This window comes from Nymphaea colorata, chromosome 1, assembly GCF_008831285.2.
Source record: "Nymphaea colorata isolate Beijing-Zhang1983 chromosome 1, ASM883128v2, whole genome shotgun sequence".
NCBI lineage: Eukaryota > Viridiplantae > Streptophyta > Magnoliopsida > Nymphaeales > Nymphaeaceae > Nymphaea > Nymphaea colorata.
The window spans coordinates 12,136,501-12,149,271 of NC_045138.2; the positions used below are offsets into that span (position 1 = coordinate 12,136,501).

The 12,771-nt window shown below is 38.4% G+C and overlaps 1 protein-coding gene across 1 annotated transcript; it reads left to right on the forward strand.

The window, feature by feature from the left end:
- Positions 1-2,732: 2,732 nt before the first annotated feature.
- LOC116267878 (protein CUP-SHAPED COTYLEDON 3-like) lies at positions 2,733-4,782 on the forward strand. Its single transcript, XM_031649814.2, has 3 exons — positions 2,733-2,985; positions 3,526-3,800; positions 3,922-4,782. The coding sequence occupies exons 1-3, from the start codon at positions 2,784-2,786 to the stop codon at positions 4,480-4,482; spliced, it is 1,038 nt and encodes a 345-aa protein (XP_031505674.1). The 5' UTR covers positions 2,733-2,783; the 3' UTR covers positions 4,483-4,782.
- Positions 4,783-12,771: the final 7,989 nt, after the last annotated feature.

Genomic DNA, 12,771 nt, shown 5'->3' on the forward strand with positions numbered 1-12,771 from the left:
ATATATATAAGATCTGTACATACACAAACAATTGTATGCTAACCCTAAAACTGAAACTTGAGAAGAAAGCGGCCAAGTAAGAAGCGGTTGATTTCTATGATCTTTAATTTCTAACTGAACAGTTTTCCCTTTTCTGGTTTTGTTTGAAAGGGCGAGCAACCACAGGTAGCGGTGTGAAGGGTAGGTAGCTAGGGTAACCTGACCTGAGCTGACCGAAGGAAAAGGAGTGAAGTACCAGTAGGTATAGCAGCAGAGGCTGATGAGTTACTCTTTCAGAGCGCATGCTTGCACAACTGGGGTTGCGCCTAAATGGGGGTAGTTTTAGAAACTCACATCGAAAGCCACCACTGGGGCTTGCCCCTAATAATATTTGGCTGGGGGCGTTGGAGGACGAAGGGAGAGGCCGGGCTTCTCGAGAAGGATACAGTTCTGATATAAATGACCTCTGACTTTGCTTACACAAACCGTGTAGTGTATTGCCCCGGAGTACGCCATTAGAGATCTCAGAGAGAGACAGAGAGAGGTGGTCGGGGCTGCAGAGTTTCAGGCCACCTCCCTCTTAGGTGCGCAGGCTCTCAGGCCGTCCTTTTCCACCTTCCCTCCTCACCCCCCACATTTAAAGGCACGGTCTTTCAGTGTCTTTATAAGACATAAACCCCTACTTGCACCTATGGCTGGCTGGAAAATAGGCTTCGTTTTTGTTTGCGATCTTGCTGATTAAGAAATGATCAGAAGGTAGAAAATGTTTGTTTTGGTTCTAGAATATGTAGATATAGTACAGTTGATAAGAGCTATGTGGTGGGCTATGTGGGCATACAGTCCCAAAAATATGTTTATTTTTATAATGATATCTTAGTTCAAGTTGGATTCTCTTCAAAATTTTAAAATTTATTACCAATACCCGGTACCCAGCAATTTCAAACTCCGCCCTATGTGAAGGTTGGGATAAAGGCACAAGGGGCATCGAGATAATGAATCTGGATGAAATCTAGAATGGCCACTTTTCACATTTTATGTGTCTCGAACTCATAAGCCATATATATATATATATATACTTTTCTCTCTCCTTCCGTGGACTTTTCTCACCTAAGCAATGGAAGAACAATGAATAGTACATTTGAGGTGAAGTTACCAGCTTTGTATAATTGCAACGCCTTGTTTGCTTTGACGCTTAATTCATTGTGTGTATGCATCCATAATTAGTTTGTTACTTCAATTTGTGGGCTCAAGTGAATGGTGACTCTAAAAAGAGAGTCACCCATCCATCATAATAAATGGTTAAAAGAAAAACATTGAGAAAACAATGATGATCATTTTCATTATCTAATATTGATTCCTACCTTTAAGGTTCATCTTTTAATACCAATTGCTTTAATAGCGTAAAATTGCATAGGGCGCAAACAAGGGCTAGTAAGCCTGCGTCCCTCTTGTGTTGGAGAAAGTACTAAATGAGCAAAACGAACCCAAGATAACAGATAGGAGCTCAGCTTGTTTCTGCATTGATGTAACGTGAAGTTAATTTGTTCATGGCTAGAGTATCAACACGCTAATTAAGTTCCATTATATGCTAAGCATGCACAAAGGTACATGAGTCATTTGGGTTGCTTTCCAACTAGTTTTGTAATATACATATTACTTTTGACAGCAATGAGAGGCTTCAAATTAAAACTTTTCTGGGTGTAAGGAATATATCTAAGTTTAACCCACCCCCATATTCGTACCCAATTAACGATAAGAAAGCGATGGCAAGCAAACGGAGACTGCCCAATAACATTTAGGGGGCATTTGGTTCACTTGAATGAAATCTATGGAATTTTATGATTATTATTCTCATTCTTTAAAAATGGGAATTGCGTTATCAAGCAAAGAATTTTGGTTCCATACTCAAAATTCTGGAAATATAATTCTACCCTTGAAATGTTTTTATCTTTTTTGGGCCACAAGGTGCGAATGCTTTCATTCATGAATTTTAAAATCTTGAATTTCTTTTCGTCAAACAAGTCATTTTTAATTCTGAAATGAAAATTTGAGACTGAAACTTTTTCATTTAAATTCGACCCAGAATCGGAAATCTAGGCATCAAACGGCTCCTTAGTTTAGGTTGCAGATCTGTCTAGGCACTTTGTTTACCTGAAAGACAGAACTGATAACTAATGAAAAGAGGTTATAGGAAAGCGATTAACCATTTATTATCCTCTTATATATATATATATATATATATATATATATATATATATATATATATATATATATATATATATATATATATATATATATATATAGGAGTAGGGAAATGTAAGCGGGTGAGATTTACATAGTAAGACGTCTCACGTATGAAGCATACCGGCTGCACATAGGCCCTATTTTTTGGTCTTTTTGTACGGATCCACTCTGACCCATAAAATTTATTTCGTCGCCCCCATGCAATTTCTTCCCCTCCCGAAACGCCTTGTTATTTGCATCTCGGCTCTCTCCTCTGGCCTACGATGGCAGAAACTGTACACACACGCGCGGGCGCACGCATAAATCTGCAAAGGCCTTTGCATTTACGTCGAAAGTCGGCTACTGTACCATCCATCTCTCTCTCTCTCTCTCTCTCTCTCCCTGCTCGCATTCAATACTCTCTGATCCTTCAATCTTACACCGCAAATAATTTGCAGCTTCGGTTTCAGTGTCCCACTCTTCTATATCTTGCTCTCTTCTCCTCTCCTCTCATCCTTCCCCTCCCTCCCTTCATCTCTTTTGCTTGTCTATCTGTGTTTATCCCTTCCTCTGTGTAAATTATGGGGGCTCGTTGGTCTCCTCTCTCATTCCCTGTGGATGATCTTAACAAGCAGGGCCTTCCTCCGGGATTCAGATTTCACCCCACGGATGAAGAGCTTGTCACCTTCTATCTAGTTTCTAAAGTCTTCAACGCTCGTTTCTCTGGTTTAACCATCATGGCAGAGATCGACCTGAACAAGTGCGAGCCATGGGACCTTCCAGGTATCCTTTTACAGATGTTGCAAAGAGGAGCAAAACGAAGATATACTGCTATCGTAGAATTAATTGTTTTCCGAATGTTTTTCAGCTTTTCTATTGTTTCCCAAACTTCCATGTGTTTTCGATGGTTGCACCTGGACGATGAAGAAGGTCCATCTTTCCTCTAGTATTACAACTTTCGGAGTAGAGTTAGAATGGTTTCTAGATAAAGCCATGAGATATCCTAAGCGTAGCTTCACCTTCACATGCGTGTCCAAAGGAGGTGTAGTGAAGGAAGAGGACTCTCATTACGTTTTCTGCAGAAAATTGTCAACCGTCTTATTAAACTACGACTTTAAATGCCAGATTTTTAAATAAAATTATGATATATATTTATTATCTTTAAATATTTTTCTTTTTGACCAACGAACAGAGTCTCCTTGTTAGGGTTTATGTGAATTTTTTTTTTTAAAAAAGGGATAAATCTCGCACTTCTGCACATGACTCTTCTGTGATATATCTTGGTTGGTTAATCATATGGTGATGCTCTTATTGGAATGGCAGACACGGCAAAGATGGGGGAAAAGGAGTGGTACTTCTATAGTGTTCGAGACCGCAAGTACCCCACTGGGCTGCGCACCAATAGAGCTACAGATGCTGGTTACTGGAAGGCAACAGGGAAAGATAGAGAAATCCACATTTCTTCTACTAAAACATTGGTTGGCATGAAGAAGACTCTTGTATTTTACAGGGGCAGAGCACCTAGAGGAGTGAAAACCAACTGGGTGATGCACGAATACCGTCTAGAGGGTGAATTATCTTGCCGCTTAAACTGTAAGGTACGCGAATTCCTCGCACTCCAAATGCTTTCTCTTGATTGCAGTAGCCACTTTGTCATTTTCTCTCTGATTCTTTTGGGTAGTTCCACTATGTATGACACACGTATATGAATGTGCTCAGGAAGAATGGGTGATCTGCAGAATATTTCACAAGGCAGCAACAGAGAGGAAGGTCCCACAGCTGCTTCAAAAGCAGAGCCACTTCCTTGAAAAGGACCCTCTATTCTCTTTGCCTCCTTTGCTTGAGTCGCCGGCCGAAAACCCATCAAATGCTGGCCAGATTCAGCGTCATGATAAGGAGACAGCGGCTCATGACAAATTCCATCTTCCTGCAGAAAACCCAACTCCCACAGTTACTAAATCCCTCCCCATGGCAGCCATCCCACAAACTGAATCTTGTCTTACGACCCAAGGAGGCTGCCAAGGTATACAAGCATGCAAGATAGAGAAGGAAAGCTCTGCTGTCTTTGTGGTGCAGGAAGACGACCCCAGCTTGAACAGCTGGGTGTACAGAAACCAACTGGGGACGCATGCAACCCTAGACTTGGGTGGTGTCGATTCACTCCAGCAGCTGTCGGCGTCAATGAGCTACAGCCGAGCCTTTGAGATGGATGAGGATGATGACTACAATCATGGCAATCTCCATGATGGTGCATCAGTGGGCTCGTTGTGGACCTTCTGAGATGAAGCCGTCCATGAGCCATGAAAGCATCAGTACCATCAAAGTGTTGCTATTATTATGCCACCATCACTTATCTCTGGCTTTCCTCTCTAGTGTAAATTATCATATTCTACTTCACTGTGTCTGTTAACAGTTTTAAAGTGGTAGAAATAAATATGAGATATTTGAGAGGTAGGGGGTCATAGATTTTCTGATTGTGATATTTGAGGACAGGGACTTCGCTGCTTGCCCTGGCATAATAAATTGTGGTTGTTCTGTCTTGAGTTATTGCAAGTACATCTCAGGCTTCTTTGGGAGTGACTAGAAACTATACGAAAGGACGTGATGTTGCCTTTTGTTTTGATGGCAGCGCATATATTTACAGGGCCCTGCCCCGGAACAGAAGAAGCAGAACCGCCTTTTTGTGTCCCAGCTGTAGGGCATCGTCCCGAGCAATATGCCATGCCGAAAATCCCCACAACATCTAGTTACATTTTGGATGTCCTGGTTTTTTGATAAAAGCTAAAGAAGAAGGTAAACATAAATATTAAAACACTCAGGAAAAACTGAGATTTGGTTGTGTTTGGATATCAAGATACAAAAAATTAAGACTATGTTATCAAAATCAGCGAGCATTGGCCAATGTGCATTTTATACATACAACAAAATAGAGTTGCCCTGATGGTGCTTATTTAACCACCATCAGAGCTCTGTTTAACAATGGCATGAGGTTACCGACTCCTGTATCACGATAACACTCATCACCGACTTCTGTATCAGGAGAACACTCACAACAATAACACGGACAATAAAGCACAATCACTTAAGAGATACAATAGATTTTAAGTGGTTCGGCATATAGTCTACATCCATGGAGAGAACACATGATCAGCACTGTTTTTCATTCGCTTGCCCTTTTCACCATATTGCAAGAAAGATCAAGAATCGTATATCAATGGTAAGAAGAAGGCCAAGGAACACAATGAGAAAGAGAATCCACGGAAAAAGGAAGGAAAAGGCATAAGCAGCTTCCATAAAACATTGCACCCTAATTTAGGAAGATCATCACGAGAATGGGCAATGAATTATGAGGAAATATAGCATTCTCCCCATCGTGGTGCACGGAAACTTGTCTGCCCTAACTTGTGATGCAATGGCTTAGTAAGAATGTAGGCCAGCTGATTTTCAATTGTTACATGACTAGTATTTTTCTTTTGAATTTTCTTTCCAATAAAGTGGCAATCAACTTTTGTAAGTTTTGTTCTTTCATGATAGAAGAGATTGACACTTACATAAATTGCCACCATATTATCACACTGAAGCTCCATTGGCTGATTCACCTCAAATCTCATATCATGGAGTGCTTTTATCCAAATTAGCTCTCAAGTACATATTGCCATGGCTCTATACTATGCCTCTATGCTTGATCGTATAACAACAACTTGCTTTTTACTCTTAAAAACAACAACTTGCTTTTTACTCTTTTAGGTGACTAAACTTCCTCCAACAAAAGTACAAAAACATGCGGTGGACCTCCTCTTATTCGGGTGTCCAACCCAATCAGGATCAATGTATCTCACAATGTTCAAATGATTGTGTTTTCTCATAAGTATTCCTTTATCTAGACTTCCCTTTATGTACGTAAAATTATATGGGCAGCATCCATGTGGACACGAAAGAGATAATGGATCTCAAGTTCAGCCTACCAACTTGGAAAAATAGTAAGGCTTTCCAAGTTCCGTACACCAACCTAAATAGAAGAGAAAAAGACTCATCAAGTTCAACACACCAGCTTGGAGAACAGTTTAATGTTTCTAGATTCGATACACCAATCATAGAAATGAAAGAGATAGACTTTTAGGTTTGAGATACCAACCTGAAACTAGAGGGAAAGACTTGTTGGGTTCAGTAGACCAACTTGAAGGGTAGCCAAGCATATCTAGGTTTAACACACCAACTATAGAGACAAAAGAGATATACTTTTAGGTTCAACACACCAAACTGAAAGCAGAGAGAAAGACTCTCCAGGTTCGATATGCTAACTTGGAGAGCAATCAGATATCTCTAAGTTCAACACACTAACCATGAAGAAGAAGATAGATCTTTAGGTTCAATACACCAACCTGAAAGTAGAGAAAAAGACTCCCCAAGTTCAATTAACCAACGTGGAGAGCAGCCGGATGTCTTTAAATTTTACATACCAACCAAAGGGACAACGGAGATAGTCTTCTAAGTTCAACACGCCATCTTGCATATGAGACCAGTGTCTTCACCAACCAGGGAATAGTGGATGACAAGACTCTTCCCTATAGGTTGACAGACTACATGACTAGGATCTCAAGAAGGAAGGTGCTAGTTCTCACCTTATACTAGGGACCTTCATTCGCATTTGTGGGGCACAAAAGAGGAGATATTAGCTCGCCCCACATCTTCTTAAGGAAGGATCTGCAAGGTGATCCTCATTTGCACTAGTGCACTCTTGATCTTCACCAATGGGCAGGGCATCATGGACCTTAGAGCTGTACAACTCTTCAGAATGTGGGGAACCTTCAAGAGCAGTTGAGTTTCAGTGGCCATGGTAGGATTTTAACATTTTTGTATGGGAGACTCACCAAATTTCTCATGCAGGGTATATAGTTGTAGAGGAGTACACTTGGTTCTTCCAAAAATGGTTTTATCGACACACTGTCCAAAATGGAGAAGCATTCAGACCGACTGGTGACAACGTCTTCTCCTCCATGCCTACAGATAGGTGTTGGATCACTTGACGAATGATAAATTGTTTCGGATTTCTACTATAGAAAGCAACACCGACCTTGATATGCATTCCATGAACAGAGAATCAATGTTATTTTTTGTGGCCCATTTGTGGTTCTTTATCATCCAGAGAGGAGAGTGGCTCAATTTTCAAGGAGGTATGATCAAGGTGGAATTCAGCACTGCAGCAGAGTTTGATTTGAGCACTGATGCATGGCAAGGTGCTCACAGTTAGGCACATGTCACCTAGTCAACTATGGCTAGCAACCTAAGTCTATTTGGTTGACTCGTGAGGGCCAGAACGTACATGGAGTGTGGGAAAGTGTTTGGCATATTCCTTATTGTCAATGGGTTTGCCTTGTCTTCGAACTCATTGTCAAAAAAATATTTTAATTGATAAAGATATTATATTTCCCTTTCATTTTATGAACTCATGAAGCTTGCCTTTAAAATTATGTCACTCAGGTTTTGATTCAAACTAACATATCTCTCAGTTGGATTTGAGTTCATTCATTATGGTTTGAGTTCATTTTAGTTTTGAAGATATCAGAGCTGCACACTCATATTTTTCATGGGTCAGAGAAAAATTTGAGGTCAACATGATGGAGTGAGCAGGAACTGAGCTAGGATCATTTTGATCATGTATAAATCTATCTTCTCTTAGTTTGGTTTGAGCTCATCTCTCTAGGTTTCAGTTCGATTCTGTTTTCAATATTCTAAAACTCATTCTTAGTAATGAAAACACCTGACGAGCTTAGTTCAGCTAAATTAGATCAAAAGTTTTCGATCTTTCAACATGACTTTATTGGTAAATGGATGATCTAAGCACCCGCAGCTCCATCAATAAAACTTTCAATGATAACCTAATTTTTCAAATTCTCAAATAGTTTTCCTTTACAATATGACATTTTCATCTTGTAGATTTTTTAAAATTGATTTTCAGAACAATCTAGGAGGACATTTTGAATAAAATTTTAACCAAATCTGATATAGAAGTATGCCCACATAATGGTTTAGTCGGTTCAACCAAACTAACCTAGAGCTCTGAAATTATATACAGTATAAAGAAATCATTTCCCATTCCTATCCCCTTTTTTTAATAAACTTAGGTTACGTCCTACTTGTAGCTAAGTTCATTCTTTTCTTTGACTTCTAGAGATTCAAGTTGAACCAAATCCAGGATTTGAGTCTGTTTCAACCCTAGATCACACCCAAGGATAAAACAATCATTTTCTTGTAATCCATATTTTTCTCTTGAACCTAGGGTTATATGTCATATACAACTAAGTTCATGTTGCTTACATTTTCAGATCTTTAGAGCTCCAGTTTGAAATCCCTTTTTTTATTTTAAAAACATAACAATTCATCTAGATCTACGATTTAGGAAAAAATAATCTTTTCTATTTAAATCCCTTACCTATACCCAAGGGAAAAGTAGCTAATTCATCTTCAATGTCATTCTTTACTTAGGTTGTATGTCACATATACCTAAGTTTATAATATTTGGAGCATTAATTATAATTTTTCATCGATTGTTTTTAGATCCATGAACTATTGCCGTCTAGATCTCTTACCTAGAATTTTGTACCATATCTCCTATCTCATCCAAAATCCATTTTCTAAAACTTTCTCTAGATTATACCTTGATTTGAATATTAGAACCATGTCCACGATCCGTTTTCTAGAATTTTCCTTGGATTAAGGTTTTGATTTAAATATTAAAACCATGTCCCAATGCAAGATACATACAAAAAATCTGCATATATGCAATAAATGTCATACTCAATTTCTTATAGTGTTAACACCACAAATTATTCCATTCAATTGCTGAAAGCAATTCCGAATTTCACAAAATAACTATGAAAACTTCAATTTCAAGTGAATTTTAAAATCTAAGACAAATCAAGTTTAAATAATGAATTTGACTCACAACACAAATCTCAATGCAGGATTACGAGTCCAAATCATAATCCAATACACAATATTGGATCCAAATTGGGATTTGAAACCCAAATCTGATTGTAATTGTCATTTGGAATCCCAATCCAATTACAAATCTGAATCTGGATTTAAATTTAAAAAATAGATCCATTTAGAGATCCACAACACAAGTGGGCCCAACCTAGCCTATGTGGACAAGGGACCACCCGGGGTACCACTTACCCCCTATCTCATAAAAAAATATATACTTTTATTAAACCTAATCATTTTCAATGCAAGGTAGATAATCATGAGGTTTATGGGAAAGGAAAAGATATATATATATATATATATATATGTGTGTGTGTATGTGTGTGTGCATGGCGGAGCTAGGATTTTTTTCAGGGGCGGGCCAAATGGTCCAATGAACTATAATATATTATAATATAATATAATATTTTATATATATATATATATATATATAGTAGAAGTGAACATATGTCGTATATAATTGCCCACGTCATGAACGTGAAGTGCGACCTGTCCTACCACACATTTACTAATTGCTTGTGTCATTAGCATAAAGCGTGATCTATCCTCAGCAGATAAGGTGCTCTATTTCTACTACAGTGACGTAAGTGTGAGCAGTGAACATAAGGTAGATATACAAATATCACAACTCAAAATATAACAAACAAATATATCTATAAACTCTAAAACCAAAACATGTTACTTACCTAAAACAAGCATTTTGTATTCTTTCTATGTAACACAATCAGTTTTTGCTTCTGTTTTTATTGAAAATAGTTACACATTATCATTCATTCACCTACACAATAAAATATAAACAAAAACTACATCATTTATTATTGAAACTAAATACTGACTCAAATAAACATTAACATAAAAATGATGCAACAAAATACTTTACCTATTGCAACTTGTTTTTTCCTCTTGGTTTTCTCCCTCGTGATCAATAACTTGTTTTTTTTTTTGAAATAATCTTGAATATTTTTTATCATCTTCTCAATAAGCTAACATGAAAAATCTGAAATTTAAAATAGACAATAAGATTTAAACATTTTAGATATATACAAACCTAAGAAACATAGCACAATGCAAACAACATATGTTGACAGGAAATTGTTAAGGTAGATGTTCAGTTTGTACCTCATAAATCTTCTCGATATAAGCCTCTTGGCCCTTTTCAGAAGCTCTCCTAGTGTTTCTTTCTTTTATTTCCTTAGGCCCCGTTTGAAAGTCGGGGTAAAATGAGAGGAGGGGGTGAAATTTGTATGGGCGGGTGAAATTTCACCCGCCCGACTAAAAACGCAACAAATAGGGTGGAATTTCACCCGTTTGTTGTAAAAGGGGCTCGACATGCTTTCTCACCGTCGCATTTGAGTCGCTGGCGGCAATTGCCGTTTCTCTCTACATCTCCGCACCCTCATCTCTTCCAATCTATCATCTCCACATCTCTGTTTCCCTCATCTCTTCCAAATCTATCATCTCCACATCTCCGTTTCTCCCTTGGCCACGCATCATCAATGAAGTTCAGAAGCTGTTCTTTCGTCACCTCATGAGTTTCAAAGATGCTCATCGCGTCATGAATTCCAGAGATGCTCGACAATGAAAAGAAGAACTAGGGCTTTGCGTGGGATGAAGATCGACCTCCAGGCAGACTTCCCGATCTTGGGGGTTGGCTTGGAGCAGTACGACGGCCATTGTAGAGATAAGAATGGAATAGAATCCTGTTCAAGTTCTTCTCAGCATCCACCCTCACCGAAACTCCACCGCCTCCCCCCTGAACCCAACATCGATTGTTCCCCCACCATCCCATGATTGTGAAGCATTCGAGCTATGCTTGTTAAACCAGGATTTTTCCTGTGTGATTCCTTTGTTCTGGTAAGTCCTCCCCTATCTGACCACTATTATTGGCTTCTGCCCTGCAATGCATCATTCTTAGTTATTTTCCCTCTCCCGGTGGTCGAGCTCAACCACCAGTAACCATTTGAAATCTCGGTGTCATTCAGCTCTGGCCCCAGCATCATTCGCCGATGCCATCCCTGCTTCACTGTTCGCTTGCTTCATTGTCCATTGCCCCTGTCCATCGGCTTCAGCCAGAATCAACAAGCGACGCCACTGTCTTCACCTCCCTTCAATTGCCTCTCCATTTTCAGCCACTTCTTTCTTCTTGTGCATCAAACATGGTTAAATTTACCACGTTAAATTTCACCCGACAATCAAACAAGGCCTCAGATTGGAAGAGGGAGAAATTTCATCCTCTAAATTTTTTCAGAAAAATTTACCATGATAAATTTACTACGTTAAATTTCAACAGACAATCAAACGGGCCCTTAGGGACATCAAGCTCTCCAGCTTTTCCGAAGACAGCAGGAAGAACTGAATTTGAAACTGGATTGGGCCCACCTTTGCTCACTCTGAATCTATGCATTAGGAAATTTATCCCAATTAGAGGTGTTTCAATCATCTTGATAACAATGTGACAAGTAAAACTACAAAGCAACAACTAATGAAGGATAACCAGAAGAAAGACAAATATCGCTGGAAAATTTCACAAGAAATATTTTCCTCAAGTCAATAAGTTAAACAAGAACAATATAGTTATAAAACATACTTGAGCTACATACAGAGCATATATTTTGGCACAAAAATTGGATGTTTTGAATTTAATTGATGAAACAATAACTTTACTTCTATAAAGATGAAAAACAACTATCATAATAAATCTGAAAAGCAAAACAAATGAATAATTAATCATATGCTTAGACTGATGCAGATACTATCTCCTTCTCAATTTTCCCATATCGCTTTGCCTTCTTTGCATCTTGTGCTCCTTGCATCCAGCACAAGACTTTGGATAAATGCTTAATGCATTTTCCCTATGCATTTAACATAGAAAGGCATTAACAAGAAGCCAAAAAGCCTATTGAAGAACGCAAGGCCGAACTGGTCAGACATCAAGTGCTTAATTTTGACTAACTATTTGCATGAAGTCTACATTCAATACCATCATTAGTATAATATCGTATGAGATATATCAACTTCAAGCACCTTAATTGCTCACTACCTTTCCAATAAATGAACAATCACTAAAGGCAGAGTCTTCTAAAGAATCTACATGACCAGAAGATGAAGATGATTCATATGATTCTTCATGATGCACATGACAGCAACATGATAAATGGGAAAGGACAATGATTTGATAGAGCATGTCCCTACTCCCTCCTGTTGTTGTGCCAACGAAAAAGTTCATACAAATACAAGTCCCTAGAAAATATTCAATTTTTCCAACCAAGCTTTTTGGAGAAAAAGAAGAGGAAATATCACATTATTTACAGGATTTGGAAAAACTAATAGTAGCCTAATGACAAAGCAAATAACTCAACAAATGCCTAATGAAAACACTATTGCAAAGGCATGGGGGAATTGAGAGCTTACAGCGAAGAGCAAGGGAGTTGGGATTCATAACACAAATCCTCAAACCGAGCAAGAACGTTATATGTGCGTAAAATCAGACTATATAAATTTCTAAAATTTATAAGACTATATAAATTAACAAAAAAAGTTGGGGAAAAATGAATTCCTTAAAGTGCTAGTAAAGGGGCAGAG

Coding starts and splice junctions, on each gene's coding strand:
- LOC116267878 (XM_031649814.2), top strand. CDS start 2,784: ATGGGGGCTCGTTGGTCTCCTCTCTCATTCCCTGTGGATGATCTTAAC. Junction 2,986..3,525: donor CGAGCCATGGGACCTTCCAG/GTATCCTTTTAC, acceptor TTGGAATGGCAG/ACACGGCAAAGATGGGGGAA. Junction 3,801..3,921: donor CTTGCCGCTTAAACTGTAAG/GTACGCGAATTC, acceptor GAATGTGCTCAG/GAAGAATGGGTGATCTGCAG.